The following is an 18749-nucleotide window of genomic DNA, read 5'->3' as shown; positions in this document are numbered from 1 at the left end:
TAACCTTGGACAGTGGTGTAACAGCACAAAATAAGAACAAACTGTAAAAATCTGTTTGAAAACGGTTGACGAAGCTCAAAACACAATAAACAAAAAACAAAAGACACAAAGTAACTTTCAGAGAGAACTCGCAGTTAATGAAAGTTAGTTCAAAGCCGATTTCAAATAACAGTCTGCAGACCTTGAATATTCAAAAGTTTGATTTACCAGCATTTAAGAAAACACAAACACAATATTAAAGTCTGTTTTTTTGGCCCACAAAATTAAAGTTAATGCAAACGGTCAAGAAATATCAATTAATTACACAAGATTTTTGATGTTATGACGTAGAATTACGTCATTATATGCACCTTTTTAAGGAAAACGAAGAAAACTGCTGAATTTATGCAATTTTCAATCCATATTACCTTTGTGGAAACATCGTGCACAGCAAAGAAACAACAAAATAATTTTAGAGAAGCTTTATTAATGCTATTTACGTACTCTCACCAAAAATAAAAAGATTTATTGGGTGCACACGTACTTTTCCTATGCAAAATATACTTAAAAGTTGATGTTAGATGACGAAATTCACGAAATTTTGCAAAATATACAAATTGCATCATGGGTTGCTGCCATGATCACTCATTAGATATGATTTTTTTTTATTTTTTATACACTTTGTACCTTAGTATAGATAGGACACATTTAAGATTATGTATGGTAACTTTTCAATTTGCACTTATATTTTTCTCTGGGCTATTGTCCCATCTCCTTTATAAAATTCTCGAAACCATCAGGACAATCATATAAATAATTGGAAGACTCCGTAAAAAATGCAAACAGCCTTGGATTAAACGACTACAGACAGCATAGCAGATAAGGCTTTATGGTGATCTATAAGAGTTGCTTATCCACGGCATTTTGATTTTGATGGATACTTGTCTCACTGGCAATCTTACCAGATACTCATGAAAATTAAGAGAAGCTGGAACCGTCCTTTATTTTATGTTCCACTATATATTATTTCCTTTCACTGAATGATTCAAAAAGTTTGGTGAATGTGCTGATCGCATAAGTCCATTATAGTTGAAATAAAGGAAACTCAAGACACGATTATATTTGTTTTGCAGCTTCGTAACTATCACCTACAAACGACAGTGAAAGAGAATAATCTAAACTTTACTGTAAATTTTAAATTCTCCCACTGTCAACTTGCCATTTCTGTGTAGCATATTCTAGCTACTAATACATGAACAGTTTATCTGTCAATTGGTGAGACATTCATTTAAAGCACGTTATTTATTCCAGAGCTTGTGTTTCCTGTCAGAATTTCCCTGATAGAGGGTTGCTGCACACAAGAACACTACTGAAAGAAGGGTTACGAATGGTAAGGTTGGTGTCATCTTTTCAGTTTCGGTTTGAAAATATTCGGACCCCCTTATGACTTGGTTAACCGTGAAGGAGTATCTGTATCAAAGATGACTTGGATATGACATTATTCGCTACAAAAATACACACCAAGTAGCAGTCCTCTCATTTCTTATCACAAAATACGACTCGATAACGGATTTCTACTTATAAATCATGAACAACACGCCGGTTGTCACTAGTAGAGCAGGAATTGGTTCCCTTTCCTCAGAATCTGAATTTATTCCCAGTTTTTAATGGGACGCGTTTTGCTCAATTATGTTTTTGTTTTTGTTTTGAGGAACTATTGTTTGTTCATAATGCCGTTTCTTACAGAGAACGATGTGTAATATATTAAAACATTAATTTACGCATTCACGGTAATTTAATACTTGCTATTCTAAAATGTTTTACAAGTGCGTTCAGCTAGCTACAAAACCATGTTTAACCCACCATTTTATTCGGAAAATACCTGTATCGCACAAAGTCAGGAATATATATGACAGTTGTTTTCCATGCATTCCGTTTGTTGATATGGGCGAGCATTTGATTTTATCTGGTTTCATGGAGTTCCCCCCTTTTTTAATTTAACTTGGAGGTCTACTACTACTAGGGTGTGTTTAACGACCTTGACTACCCGTGAGGGTCTCGCATGGTCGGTATTTTTGTTAATATTTTTTTACTGAAGGAAAAAATCCGCATTTAAAATCACATTCAAAGTTGGTTCGCTGTTAAACTCAAAGAAAGTTTATGCATGAAAGAGGAAGTTTCAAATTCGAGAACAACTTGTTCAATCTAAAATGTATACCTCTTTGAATGTCAGCCCAAGTTTCCTGAAATATCAGCAAATTCGTTCCTTCAGTATTTTATAATCATTGTTAGCGTCATAAGAATAAACATGTAAATCATTTTACAAGTATATTGTAATCTTGTTCAAGTTATACTTAGTATATAAGTCTCCTGCTTGATATGAAGTTAAAAAAAATGTTTTGATAATGTAAATCATATATCATTAATATGTGATTTGTTATAGTGTTAATGTATTTTAAATTTCCTATAAATGCTTATGGTGTTGATAATTACTGTTTGAGGTCATTTACAACATACTATAAGAATAAGAATATGATTTATCTGAAGATACAATAAGTCGGAATTAAAAACGTCCGGCGTCGAACGAACTCCTCAAATATCGTGTATGAAAAATCACATTATTGACTTGACAAGACACTAATGCAATGCTAATTGCGATATTATCCGTCGATTTATTTGAGCCATTTCTAAAGAAAAAAGTCTATAAGAAGAGAGTGATATATGTTTGTTTAAAATTGCAATTCCAATATAAAATTTACAAAATTTTGATAAATGTATATACATTTATAATTTATACTGGAATTGCACAGATTTTAAACAAATAATAAGATCATTTGCCTTACTCTATCTTTAGACTTGTGGTTTGGGTTTTCTTTGTGTTTTTTACAAGGATAAAGTCTTAGATATCTTTTGCACAAAAAGTGTGAAAATGCCTCCAATTGGAGAAACAGTTATTTTTCCAACTTTTAAAAAATCTTTACAAACTGGTTTGTCCTTCTGTTGACATTTCTTAACCTATGAAAAATCATTTGTAAGACAACAAGCTTAAATGTGTTCTTTTCATGTTTACTCTATCCAAGATATGACGATCATCTACATGAATTAAATTGAATAAGAGGCTAATATATATACAGAAATGGCCCTGTTTTCTTTATTTTTTCTGTTTTGCTGATAGTTGCATAACGACTATACCGTGAAACATTTTAATCATATCCAAGACGAGAAATATATATAAAACAAGATGTTGAGTATAACTCAATGAGACAGCAACCAAATGACAATAATAACACAAAACATCTTGGAGAAACTGTTTAAATATTTGCTATACATTATAACGACATACTGAGACGGATTATTAACGTGCTAGCTCACAAGATGATAATGCACTTTCGATAGTCTTTTAGATTATAATTTTTTATCAAACATTAGAATATGAGGAAAAGACTTTACAATGGGGCAATCAAATGCCATAAGTAAAAAAAAAACATACCGAGACAACACCACTGCCAAGCAAATTTGATATTTGACCTTTATGTGTTCTCTCCGATGCAAAACCTGAAAGAGGTGAACGGCTAAACATTTGCTTTAGAACTATGTAGCATTTTTTTGTTATTTTTAGAACTTTTGCCAGTCATTACTATTTTTATCTCATCGTCAAAGCAGGGAAATATTTATGTTATATAAAGTACATCTCTCATGCAGATTCTATTTCATGTTTCGTTTGTTTTATAATCACAGTTATAGCTGGGTTTTTTTTCTTATTAAAATAAACTGTAAATTTAAGGCACATTTTTAGACTCCAGTTTGGACATGTTTAAAGCTCTCCTGATCAGACGAAATTGTTACCATTGTTACCGTTGCATCGCCTAAATAAAAGGTAGTTTACCTATGTTCAAGTCTTGTAAATCCATTTTGAAAATACAAATCAAGTGAAAACATCTGAGGAAATCTTATAAAGTCTAAAAGGAGCGAGAGCGGATGCGTTGACAAGGTAACTGCTATTCATGCGTCACCTGCCATGCGAACACAGACTATAAAAGTGTAAATACATATAGTTTCGTTCAATACCTCAAGGACTACAAGATGAAAAGATAAAAAAATCGCCTTTTATTCAATTGTCTTAGTATTCAATTTATTGATGACAAAACCAGTCTCTGTTTTCTGTCGGTTTGTCATCTAAGGCCATTTTTGTAAAAAAAGTTTAATACTTAGAACGAGCAATCAGACATATAATCCGTTTAGTTGGGTTGTTAGTGGTTTTTTTTTATAATCATTCTATATTTTGTACTAAAGTGCCTATACAAACTACATATTGGTTGAATGGTCTTTCGGTTATCTTAGGATAATTTTCTAAATAATGCCAATACGAGTGTGCTAAACTAAAGCTTTTTCGCGAGTAGACCAAAGCAGAAATGGGCAATAAAAAAATATATATTTTAGTACATTAGTGAAAGATGTCTTTTCATCCATTTGAATATAAGGTTTTATTTCTTACATTCCGTTGTTTACATCCCGAAGATGACGACGACAGTAGACCCAGAGCGATGTATGATGGGATAAATATTGTAGTAACAATCGCATTAAGACTTTTCATTGGACAATTAAACCATCGACAATAAAAGCAAATGTACACATTTCCAACCGGGAAGATTATCCTTTTCGAATGACCCAATCATTCTGTCCGTCTTTGGTTTTAGTTCTCTTTGGAAACAGGATGGTTGGTATTGTGTTTGGGGTCATAGGTTTTCATAAGTTTATTTGTCCCAAGGTCAGACATACCCGCCAAGCTTTTCAGGACCACGCCCATCATTATACAATATAGTTATTGATCGAGCGTCTAAATGCCAATACTTAACATATTTGCTAGATGAGAAAGGGGTAGGAAACACCTAAGAGACCATAAAAATCACCAGTACAAGGTAAACTGACACTTCTATGGTAAAAAAACGAAAACGACGATAAGACATTCATCATAACACAACATAGAAAACTAAAGAAATCCCCTCAAAACAGGCGTCACCACGGGCGCTCTCTGGAAGGATAAGCCAATCCTGCTCCGTATGGGAAAAATGTCGTTTTGCTCGTGGCAAGTACACATTCTGTGAAAAATCTCATAAAATTAATGTGTATTTTCTTATTTCTTACGGTACGAATCAGAAATTTTCTGTCGAAGCCCAATGTTTACTTCAAGGCTCAAATCATGGAAGTTGTATATTTAGTTCACATAAGAAGAGTTAAAATTTGGTCCAGTTTATGTCGTTTTGTTTGCTCTTAGATTACACAATAAAGTTTATATTTTTGATTTTCCACATTTTTCACTTTGAACCCGATAAGAAAACACGCGGGTCCATTTTGCTAAATTAATATTCAATCGATTATCACTATGTGATTTTCATAAAAAATTACACAATTTGATTAGGCTACAAACAAAAAGCGTGGAGGTTACCTATATTTTTAGGGAAATGGTGGACGCTCTCATCATCATTTCCGCACATTTACAACTGTTTCCAACATACAACAGACACGTGCAAGGCACGGTAATAGCCGAAACAAAACGCTAAAAAAAACAAATATTCTGCACTATTGTCAAATTCCTTCCTTTCGGTTGACATATTTTTTGACACATCATTATTTTGAACCTTCTAGGTGTTCTTTATTTCTTAAAGTGTTTTAAATAAAACTTTAATCAGTATACATTTTCTCTAAACATTCTATTTAATTTCTTGGTCTGAGATACATGTAACAAAATCTTGAACAATATATGTAAATTATTTAATACCGTGGTAAATAAAAGTTTGTCTGTAATCTAAATTGACAAGTTTAAGATATCGCATACATAATTTTAACACCTTAGTATTGTTTGTTTTCATTTCCTATGTCAAATTTCATTGCCGTAACGTATTTAACTGCTAATCTAAAAATTCCTTGACAGTAATTGTAAAAAGGTGACAATCAAATTTGTGCAAATGACTTTAACAGGTACCCCGAAGGCGTGCTAATTGATAACGTGTTATCAACAATATAATGTTAATATTTCGTTTTGTAATGAAACCTTTCTGATTTTCTATTTTCCAAAAAAGATAATTGGAAAATCGGGTAATAAAACAGTTGGAGTGTGTAAAAAATGTCTACAGGCAAAAACAAATTTACTAAAAACACCTATTTTGTTCAGTTTTTTACTTTTTTCTCTTGTCTCATCATCCATTGTGTTTCGACTTTGTTTTCTTTAAGTTCAGGTAAGGCGTTAATCTCTACACCTTCGTTAAAAATAATATGGAAGTCAAAATATATTTTGTTTATTTTTTTACGATGATGAAAAGCTGCCTATAGATTTGTAGTCTACACACTTAATTTTCTAAAAAAATCTTAAATCTTATTTTTTCTTTTGCATTCGCGTAGCATTTGTAGTTTACTATGTTTTTTTTTATTTCAACCATTTAGATTGTACCCATCAATGTCAATGTTTTGATTAATATACCATTATTATCACTACGATTTTTTTAAAGTATGTACTTAAATTTATTTATTCTTTATGTCAGGTATATCTGTATTTTATAATTTGATGGAGTTTTTTTTATATTAACCCAAAACACATTCAAATATTAAAAAACTGTATTATACAGATATAATTGTATCATCTTTTTTATTTATATAATGCTGCGGTAATAATCGAGAACAAATTTGTCAATAAATCATTTACTCGTAAGAATAATGGCCAAATTTATTTGATAAATTGCACACGTATCATCAAGTTTCGGTATTAAACCAACCTTTGCCAACTCATTTTGTTTGCATCGGAAGAAATAAGCAGTTGCAAACTATTACAATGAGAAAATTGATAGTTTAAAAGAAGGCACGGGGATTTATTTTATCTGCAGTTGTGAGTCGCGAAAACTTCCAATTTAACTGTGTCAGTAAAATTCGATTGTAAATCTTAAGTGGGCTGGTACAAATGAGTTTTAATTCTGAACAAAGTACACACTAAGAATTTTAGTCGTTTAGATCACGTCGTCAGCTACCGATGAACATAACGACATTCTCCATTTAAAAAAAGTTTATAGGAAATTGTCATTTGTTTCATTTGCAAAACACATTTAGAATGTAAAATGTTACATTGAGATATCGAAGTGTATGGAAGATTTCTGATTTGTGGCAATAAATTATATCCGTATTTTATTGCTGTGTTGGTATGAATAGACGAACAGAGAGAGGTGTTTGATTGGCTGATCATGACAGTATTATGTTTATACCTTTTCTTGTTTCAGTCTAGAAAACGTTCGAAATTTTATCGTGAAATTCAATTTTGACAGGATATACCAACTTTGCTGTAGAATTACTGAAAATGGTGTAATACGATTTTCCTCATATTGCGTATAGCATAGAACAACAAAACAAAGTGTAGTTTCCAAAAAATATTAATACGATCACACGATGAAGAAACGTACATGAAAAAAATAAAAAATGGAAAACGATGGATTTAAAATAGCATATGAGCGGAGTGTTAATTTTGTTTCGATTTGAGTTATTTTGTGGAAAATTTATGTGTTTGTGACGTCATTGCGTCAGATTCTGCCAAGGATGAGGAATAGTGATGGAGTTATCCGGACGGGATTTATAGTCGTTCCAACTCTCATTCTGATTTTAGTACAGACGCAAAACTCGGTCGGAGTAAAATGGTTGTAAGTAGAATTTATTTTACATTTCTGCAGTTACAATTTTCACAATTATGAAAATTGTATTCGTGTTCAAAATTGTTTCAGACTATCTAAAAAGAGACATTTGCGATTAATTTGGTTAGAGTAAGAGTTATATATACTTTAATTCCAATATTTCAGTAGTTTTACTTCCTCATTTTCATACATATGTTAAATACAAATGCATAATTACGGTTGTCAATAAATAAACAAATGCTTTTGCAATAAGTCTTTAAAAAATAAATATACTGTTCTAATGCAAAATGTGCAGATATATTGTTCTCATCAGTTTTAGTGGCGACTTGAAAGTTCCAAATAGTTAATCTTAATTTAATTGAAATAATTCACAATATTCGTAAATCAAAATTATCTAATCTTAATAGGGATTTAATGATGATTTAAACAACGTAGTTTACAATAAATTTTCAGCTTTTTATTCAACTTACAAACTGATAAAACGTTTGTTTTAATGATGGACTTAATTTTGTCAGCGCTGAACAAATTAACAGTGCAACTAAGCATATGATTTCCGTCGAAATTTTAAACATTTAAAAAACAACATAAACTTAAGTCCAGATACCAAACGTTATCACTTGTATAATACTAGTGTAAATCTTTTTATCTCGACAACCCGTTACCTCGAAGATGACAATCTGCAAGTTTGGATCATTAATTAATTACACACGATTGAAAAATTGATTTGACCGCTAATTCATTGTTGCTAGGTCATCTTATATATGAGCAGCGGTACATGTAATAATAGCTGGATGAAACACGAAAATTTTGTGGTCCTTAATGTTCTATCTATGCATGCTTTTGAAAAAAGAAAATATTTCAGTATTTTTACTTTAAAAGAGAAACATAATATGTGATTGTATTGCTATCTTTAACGAGGTAGAATACTTGCATGTAATCATATTTTTGCTTCGTGTTTTACTTGTTATCACCTTGTTATTTTTTAATATTTACATGTACATGTTCGGTTCCTTAAAGTCATAGACGGGTTTTGTGGTTAATTGCTTTTCTCTTGTTTATTTCACATGTGGATTATGGGATGGTGTAAGAATACATAAGTTAACAGTACAGATCTTTGATAATGGATTTCTGAATACTAGTACATGAAATGAATTAAAAAAATGTTTGTTTGATATTTAATAAAAAGAAAACAAATGAGGTGCGAGCGGACATCAATTTTAAAACGGTTTCTTTATATGTAAAACTTCAGACGTTTGAAGATATATCAGGGGTTTTAAGATTGCATTAGCACAATATTGTTCAAAAGAATATATATATAAACGGTAAATTTAAATAATATGAAAATAACTCTTTTTATCAGGAAATCTTTTTTGACAAGTAGACCCTACTGCAGAGATAATACTAATTATAATGCTCCTATGACCTTAAAAAGATGTTTAATAATTTGTTTAAGAGATTGAAAATGTTTCGTTGCCGTGTAATTTAAAATGTTTAACTATTTAGAAAATAAAATATTGAAGTCATTTATAATAAAAATCAATACATGTATAATATTTGTGACAAGTGTTAGTATTGTTGTTTCATACATCACCAGAAATGTTAATTCACTGAGCTGATGTTATCTTGTTAGTGACCACAAAATACATGTACTTCACCAATTTGATAAAAATATGCGATACCAACAGGGGTTCAGAACTCAAATCTCCAGTGGTATTAAAAGCATTAGAAAACATGACTGCATTATTTGAAAAATGTAATTACTATATGACAGCAGAGTGGAAATAAATCCAGGCATGATAAAAAAAAAACCTTCGAGTTGCATGATAATACTTGTTACTCCAGGCTTCCGTTGGTCATTGTCTGGTCTCTGCCTTTTTAACATTGTCGAATTGTTATCTGCTACAATAAGAAATGCAGCACAACTATAGGTAAACCTTGACTAGTTAAGCAAACATAAGTACAAATGTACTAAACAATTACTAGTTATAAATGTATTAAGCTATAATATCATCATTATTAAAACTGTTAAATGAATTATTTTAATATCATGGAATCGATGTAAACAGAAGGAAACTTTTTCGCTCCAGAATTAGAATTAACGAATTAACAAGAATAGCTTCGTACCAAAGAAAATGTAAACATAACATTCGTACCACGTCAACTAACGTCAGTTTTCTTCTGTTTTAAACTGCCTAATATCGACATATCCACTGCAAGGGCGATATATTTACACTCCGTACACCAAAATCGACTTCTCTTCAGATGGCGTTTTACTTACGGAGAAATAGAAGTGCTAACCACAAGCTGTGATAATTATTGAGGTAATAACATTTTTAGTAAATTAAAGAAGTTAAACATTGATGCATTTCAAGTTAAACGAAAATTGAAGATCTCTGAGACATTACTTGAAAAGAAATTAAAACGGTTCTTTTACTAAGTAATTTAAAGTGACATCATATAAATTACTGCATATCATAAATATGCATTTGTATTATGAAGTCTTTCCCCATTGTACAACCTCAGAAATGAACTATCCTTTGATCTTTTGTCAAAACTAATTTGTTTTGCCTTCAAAATCAGTCAGGGTACATTAATTCAAACTATAGAGAGGAAAAAATAGATGAGATGAAAATCAATGGGATACAACAGAAAGGGAGGAGTCAGCAAGAAAAGGAAACGAACATCACAGTATTCCGTTATAAGTAATGAGGAAAAATTCGTTAAATTGAAGCACTTAGACTGTTTAATTATCTCACTGAATATTTGCACGAAAAGATTTAAAACACTTGTTCCCTACTTGAGAAAAGGGTATTTGTTTGTCCAAATAATAAAGTTCATTCCGAGGGCCTTGTCTGACTTGTAAAAAAGGTGAGGGCAGATAATGAAATTATTTTCAATTTTCATTGTACAAATCATAGACGGGATTTCTTGAGAAGAATCTTACACTGATAAAAGACAGTGACGTTTCGTGGTGTTACTTATTGTTAGGTATATTAAAATAGGCACATTTATACATTTCAATGTAATATATAGAAAATATTTAATCGATTACATAATTGATGTAATGACGAAATTTTAAAATTCTGTAAAAGTTCGAAAATTTTGGAACGAGTAAAGTATGAGAACCAAGAGCATCGAATTCGATTTTCGACTTCGAATTATTCATACACGTGAGATAATCAAGCTGGGTTCAAATTAAAATGTTTCAAAAGCATCAAAATACAATCACGACACTTTTGTCTTTACTATTCATATTTCGACAGAAAAATGACATTTCTTGGATTTTAAAGGTTTTTTTTTTATGGAAAATGACTCAGATGATTAACTTATTCTTATAGCCCTTCAGATGGAAGGCTATGGAAAAGAGTGTTAATCGTATTTTTAAAAGTTTTTTTCCATTTAATCTTTATGATTTAAATTGAAATAAAAGGTCATCTGAAGTCATAATTTGAAATAAATATACTGAATAAGTTTAGAAATAATCAGCAAACACTTACCCATTATGATTACAAATGGATATTGAAAAGTAAAACGCATTATATTCAGGATAAGTTTTAAAAATCTAATAAAATACTTTTCTTTATAATAGAAGTTTGTTTATAAGATTGGCCAACTGTGATTGTAAAATACAAAATTTCTGGCATTGAATTTCCCCCTATTGATAACAAAAATGACTTTTATCTTTTTCCCAATATTGTCCATATATTGTGCATAAAAGTCGAATGCACAGACATTGAAAAATAAGGCAAAGTTCCCTAATGTGGCCATTAGCGAGCCAATTCACCAGAACCGGATAAAATCATCGCCCCGCCACATTTTCAACAACATTGATACCCCTAGGTGAAGTTGACCAAACATACTATTATCCTTCATTTGTTTCTTTTGTTCACGAAAAGGTTTAGACAAACACACGCCTTTTATGACTTTAACTTGGGTACAAGTGATTTTATTGCTGGACATTGTTTCGCATTAGGGCAAAAGCGTCCGAAATAAAAGGCTTTTTGTACCCCGCGGGGGCAATATCAATGTCATAAATTCAATTTTGATTGTTTAGATTTGATTTTGAGATTAAAGGTATCAAACATTGTAAAGGTGTGAATTGCTATACAATAAAATGGGACATTAAAATGATAATAATACAACTGAAACAATTATCCAGCAATTACGAAAACCGCAATATTTTTGTCTATTCAAATAAAGTTGGAGTTCAAGTGGGGAACAGGGGATCGTCAATAGACGCGAATACCAACAAGACATCCGACAAACCTGCTTCAAATGAATGTAAAATGCCATTTTTATTAATAAGGAATTACAATTATATGATTATCTAGGCGGAAACTTTATAACATACGCAGGGGGTACAATTATTTAATATTCTTTAAAATAAAAAGTGTAATGTCAACATTTCAACAAACAGAATTTACATAAAGAGAACAAAAATGACAATTTTATGTACGAAATAAAGAAGTGACGTCAAATAACAAGACCAACGCGCTTATTGTTTTCAATAATAAGTACAAGAACCAAGCAACCGCGTTTAACCGAGGAAAAAAAAAACCAGAGGCAATACGAGTCAAACCAAAAGTACACATGCATACATGCAATTAAGATAAGGTGTGTGCAGACAGAGAACACTACGAAGAAAAAGGCTTTTGTCAAAATAAACTCTTATGACACCAAATAAAAGAGCAAATATTACAATCCTGCATCGCACGATACACCCGTCGCATTGCATAATAGTTAAAGAAGGAAAATAGGTAAATATCGACAAGGATCAAATCGATTAAAAAATTGTGAAAGTCAAATTTGCCTACCTTCCTATTTTTAATCAAAACGATTGAAGTGTAAAGTATAGACAAGTCCTAAGACTAAAAGAATCAAGACAATAGATTTTTTTAACGAAATCTCATCAGAATCACAGGACATGTGAAAAAGTCTTTTCACAATACTACAGAAGGCTTTGTTTAATTGCTGTTTGATTAACATGACGTCGTTTGTTTCAATATGCATAAAGATTAAAAAAATAAGTATTTTTCGGTCACAGAAACAAACACAAAATAACTAACTGCGGCAGTTATTTATTTACCGCCGTTTATTGGTAGAGTTTGTGCTGCTTAATTTTCAGGTTCGTTAACGCTTGTTTTATAATTTAAAAATAAGTAGATGTGGTATAATTGACAAACTCTCCACCAGAGACCAAATGACATAGAAGTTAACAACTGTAGGTCACCGTACGGCCTTCAACAATAAGCAAAATCCATACCGCATATTCAATTGTCTGTTTAGCAATGGCGTTGTCGGTTTTTTGTCCGCTAGTATGTGGTTGACAGCTTCTTTCGCATCGATATTTAATGTAATACGAAAGTGGACTCGATCTAAAATGAAACATACTGTGTAATTCTTAGAGTGACTATAAGCCCCATACGAACACTTTCAAAGATTATATATTGTGTGTAAGAAATGACCTTCGTAAAAGTTTCATCATTCAATTTTGATAAAATATTAAAAAAAAAGTCATGCAAGTGCCAAATGCATATATCTTTTGAGAATTATATTGCTGTACAAAAAGTCACGCGCCGTCGTACATTTAGACAACATTAATTTGTATATTAAGTATCACACTATAAGTTTATAAGTACCTGCTAGTCTGCATGGTCTGAATGTCCCGTAACTGCCAATAGTGATATATTAACTAGTGTACACATATGCAAGTTCTATATAATTTTGCATTCAAAATATGGCACGGAATATAACAGTTAACAGCGTTTGTTATAGATTCTGCCTTTTTGAATTTAACAAAGGGCGTAAATGTATTGTTCATGCCAAAAGGCTTAAAAGTAAAGTATTTCTGTATGTATACTGAATATGTAAACGCTGACTAAGGAAGCCATAAAGAATAGGTATACGTAGAAAGAATGAATTCACCTGTTTGGGGATATAAGATACCAATGATCTCCAGATGTTTTGTGTATTACCTATTTTATGTTTGCAAAATAACAGTGATATATGTTTTCAAAAAAAGTTCATCTCAAGTTCTCCATCATAGGAGAAGCCAGCTGTTTACTTTTGAAATTTATCAATCTCCGTGTATAAATTGAAGTGATTTGTTGGTAATCTTCGTTCATTTATCACAATCCCTGCTGAACATTGACAAACAAAACAATCAAGGTGAATACTTACCCAAACAGAATAGGTCGCATGGAGAGTTCCAATCGCCGAATTTCAGCTTCTTTTATCAGATAAAAAAGTATTTCATTGTGAGAACAGAATAATTAAACTATGACTTCAAAGGTAAAATCGAGTGTCAATTTTGGATACTGACGTCCAAAACAATGTTATTTATTGGGAAACATCTACAACTTTGCTTTGCTAGATATTGTTTAGATTTTTGCAGAATTTAATGTAGTTGAATAATTTTGAAATCATAATCACTAAATCTAAAAATGGAATGTAAAGATCATACTTGTCTGTCGTGTCTGATGCAGAGACTTCAAAATTACGACCGTGGAAATGCAGATCTTAAACAAGTGAACTTCATTCATGTCAATCATTCTTATCAACCTACTTTCTTGTACACATGAATCTGAAAATGAATACAGAAGCAATTCACATCAAGTTTCAATTTACCTGAAATATCACATAATGTGAAGACATTTTTTGAGATTTTGGAATATACCAAAGCGATGTAATTACTATAGTTTTTGAACTGAAGAGAAAAAATAAATACGACTGATATCTGGAATTAAAAGTTATGTTGTTTACATAAGCTGAAACTTTTGGCAGAAAGATTAATTAGAAATGTCATTCGTATTGATAGAATAGCATAAATTGCGAATTGTTTTATTATACTTACTGCTTTAACATTTTTCTTTTATTCATTTTCAACGTTGGAAAACCATATGTACTTTTATAATACAAAAAAAAAGCAGCAAGAAATTAGTTAGTCCTTGATCAAAAAAGTTGTAATCACAATGCTTCTCCCTACAATAGGCTGCAAATCAAGCTGCACCGATTCTCTTTGATGTCTCGACTTAACTTACAAGAAATTACAATCCATTATTTTCAAATTCAGCGTTAAATCAAACGCTATTGAAGGAGTTAGTAAAGCCTTCACTTATATTTTTAATTCAGAACATTTGCTTAATGTGTATTGAATAGTCTGGTTATATTATATCAAAACGGACAGTTAATTACACTTCATGTAGTAAAACATTTAGAATAGTAAATAGTTTTGTATAGGGACTATGATAAAATGCAGGAATGTTTTAATTTACCAACGAAAAAGAGAGAAGATAAGAACGTCAAAGTACACAAGCGGCTTTCCATAATGCTCAAGACCGTTACAAGAACGTATAATGAATACATTAGTCATGTTAGTATTTTCCTTAATGTTTTGATTCATTTGTTAAAAGGACGAATGTCCTCATAGCCTACATATTTATAAGTACATAATTGATTCCTAAAAGTAATTGTTTAATCGGGGACGTAATTCATGCGGTCCTTTGGTAAATCATTTTTTCACATATGGTACATACATAATCATGTTTTCTTTAATATAAAACATTACAATATGTTTATATGGTATATAAAACTAGTATTGAGCAAAATCCAGAAGCACCATTGGTGCGTAAGCCAAGTGCAATCGTTATAGATTTGTAAAAGAAATATATTTTTGAGTTGGCTACAATAATTTGGGGGTCTTGGTAATGCAGTGTCCTGTTCTTTCCAAGGGATGTTCTCCAGCTACAGTAAGTTGGGTGAAAGTTGGACAATTCGTTTAAAGGATAACATCTGAAAACCAAAATTTTGCCCAATTTCAGTCTATCAATTGCTGCTAAGACCTTGAGCTTTGACTTTTTGAATTAAAAACCAATAAGGCCCTTCCTCATTCCACTCAGTTTGCTAAATATATCGTTCATGGCTCAAGAGATTTGATCCGGGAACCAAGCGGTTATCAGGGCTGCAATCATCATAGTATGAGCCGACTTCAATTTTCGTTGCATCTCGGCTAACAAAGTTTTCTTTCCAAATATGACATTCGCAACTTCTTATCTTCTGAATTAATCTGCAAATGATGTTTCGTCGTACATTTTTCAATTGAAGGAGAATTCGACACATCAAGACTCAGCGATGTTTTATGCCCCCGCCGTAGCAGAGGGGGCATTAAGCTTTACCCTTGTCCGTCTGTACGAACGTCCGTCCGTCCGTACGTCCCAAAATTGATTTCCGTTCTCTAACTTTAGTTTGCCACAACCAAATTTTATAAAACTTAAATTCAATGCTTATAACAACAAAACACAGATCATGTTTGAATTTTGGTGGCGTCACTTTTACCGTTCTAGAGTTATGCCCCTTTACAAATGGAAAAATTGCTAAATTTTTTGTTTCCGTTCTTTAACTTTAGTTTGCGTTCTATAACTTTAGTTTGCCCCAACCAAATGTTATGAAACTTATACACAATGCTTATTGCCACAAAACACAGATCAGGTTTGAATTTTAGAGGCATCTCTTATAACTTTCTAGAGTTATGCCCCTTTACAAATGGAAAAATTGCTGAATTTTTCGTTTCCGTTCTCTAACTTTAGTTTACCTCAACCAAATGTTATGACACTAATACACAATGCTAATTACCACAAAACACAGATCAAGTTTGAATTTTGGTGGTGTCACATTTACCGTTCTAGAGTTATGCCCCTTTACAAATGGAAAAAATTCTAAATTTTTCATTTCTGTTCTCTAACTTTAGCTTGCCTCAACCAAATGTTATGAAACTCATACACAATGCTTATTACCACAAAACCCAGATCCGGTTCAAATTTTGGTGGCGTCACATTTACTGTTCTAGAGTTATGCCCCTTTAAAAATGGAAAAATTGCTAAATTTTTCGTTTCCGTTCTCTAACTTTAGTTTGCCTCAACCAAATGTTATGGAACGTATACACAATGCTTATTACCACAAAACACAGATCAATTTTGAATTTGGGTAGCGTCACTTTTACCCTTCTTGAGTTATGTCCCTTTATATCGTTATATGCAAGCGGGGGCATCATCTGTGTCCCATGGACACATTCCCCATTTTTTTACCTCAGTATCATGGACTCTCTTATCGATACATATTCATTTTTAGATTTAACTAAGCTTTCTTTGAACTCTCGACTACATGATGCCAGTAGTGATATAATGAGAATAGCTAGATTTTATGTGATAAAGACAATGTTATAACTAATTCCGTGTGTTTTGGGGCAAAGATTCACACAATTGACCTACACAATAAAGTAACCCATTATTGTATTTGATATTAAGTACAAAACTCAAAGAAACAACAATCATGTATCAGAATTGTACACGTGCTCCGCACCAAATGTTCGATATAAAAGTCAGTACAGATAACGGTTACAACCCGATAAGTTGAGAACATTGCATTCCTGTTATAATGTCACTGTATGACGGCAAGTCTTGTTAGTAATAATTGCTTGTAGCAATTTGATCATTACACCCCAGAACAACATAAAAATATTACAGTATGATATAACTTGGTGATAAAATACCGTCTTAAATACGGAAACAATCATCAGTCTCAGGAATTTCATATTAACAATACTGCATGTTCGGGATTGTTTCTAGGTAGGGGATGGTTTAATCAGGGTTTTTCAAAGAAAATTGTTTCATTATTTCAAGTTTATTAGATAGTTATTCTTTAATGTTTGATGTAGTTTTGAATTGAATTAAAAAGATCCAAAGCAGGCATCTTCCTAATATAAAACTAATGATGTTGAAAATCAAATTATCTCGAATCAGCAACCTTATTATTGAAAAGAATTTTGTTTGATTTAATGTTTTATTTAACGTTTATTTAATTAAATACGATTTTAATGCATGTTACTAAAGTATTTGTAATTGAGCTTACGCAGTTATAGAATCATCTATGAAGTGAGAGTTCGACTAACAGGCGTATGTTAACCTCTAGAGGTTATGGATTCATTGTATTGTTGGGTTTGCTTTTTTATTGAAGAATCCACTGAATATCTTTTTATTTATATCATAATACACACGGAATATCCTAGTTTTTCAACTTATTTTTATTGAAATGCTTTAGTCGACCGTATGTGAACTTTTAATAGCCATATTCTGGTTTTTAACCATTTCCCTGCAGCAAGTTCTGACTGTAATCTAATTGGTCATTCCATTGATTACATTCCATCGTTGTGATAAAGGCATGAAAATGTAAGAACCTAGAACGTGGTAGTTACAGCGCGAATAAGATTCATGTTCTAGCCTCACACAACTAAAAGTTGCATTTGGGTTGGTTTCCACGAGAAAGAAAAACAACATGAATAAATGGTTCAATTTGAGTGAGATTTTTGCTTCTGAGTACAACAAATATGAGCATAATTTCTGAATTTTGGCTTACTTTGCTTAAAAATTTATTTATACGTATGTAATAAATGACATCTGTCTTGAAATTGAAACCCATCTGATAGATGTTATTGTGAGGTGTAAGGCTTTCCTTCGCATTGAAGCTTTACATTACCTTTAGATGAAGGGCAACAAACAAAAACACTGTTCTTTTAGTTTTGTCTAATGCACGAAGGGATTTTTATGTACATTTAAATTTATTTGGCATCGTCAGTAAACGAATTCATACAGAAGAAAAGATTGCATTGTTAGAAATATATTTATATAATCAAAATTTAAGTGTAACAATTTGAAAAATGATTTCGCATGTGAGTGAGCAAACTTATTTTTGAATTCGACAGACAAAACGTCAAAAAACAGACCAAGAAAATCACATTACAGAATGACATTTATCATAAATCTTCGATAAAGCTCATCATACTAAATTTTGTGGAAAGCAATTACCTGTACAAGGCTGAGAGAAAAAGCTAAAAACAAAATAAAACATCTAATTCTTCAGATATATATCAAAACATAAACAATCTCATATTCTACCGACAGATAAGATAGATTCATGTTTATTTAATTTTACTGCTTCTTAAGCATTTTTAAAGTCAACTTCTGATGAATATAAATACAGCGTTAAGTTAAAATACAATATTGTCAATCCAAAATACTGTGAATTCTGAGAGGTCTTGTTATAGCT

The 18749-nt window shown here is 31.5% G+C and overlaps 1 protein-coding gene and 1 long non-coding RNA gene across 2 annotated transcripts in view; one reads left to right on the top strand and one right to left on the bottom strand.

Annotated features, from left to right (window-relative positions):
• LOC127698541 (uncharacterized) overlaps positions 1-18749 on the bottom strand; it is a 191307-nt gene that overhangs the window by 45603 nt on the left and 126955 nt on the right. The gene's annotated exons all lie outside the window — the stretch shown is intronic.
• Positions 6778-18749, top strand: part of LOC127698488 (protein Wnt-11-like) — a 39433-nt gene continuing 27461 nt past the window's right edge. Inside the window, exon 1 of the mRNA XM_052201987.1 lies at positions 6778-7658. Coding sequence (XP_052057947.1) covers positions 7558-7658 — 101 coding nt within the window. The 5' untranslated portion in view covers positions 6778-7557. The remainder of the gene's footprint in view (positions 7659-18749) is intronic.

This window comes from Mytilus californianus, unplaced genomic scaffold (assembly GCF_021869535.1).
Source record: "Mytilus californianus isolate M0D057914Y unplaced genomic scaffold, xbMytCali1.0.p SCAF_4, whole genome shotgun sequence".
Taxonomy (NCBI): Eukaryota; Metazoa; Mollusca; class Bivalvia; order Mytilida; family Mytilidae; genus Mytilus; species Mytilus californianus.
Note: the sequence above shows the minus strand (reverse complement) of the source record. Positions and strands in the feature narration are given on the sequence as shown.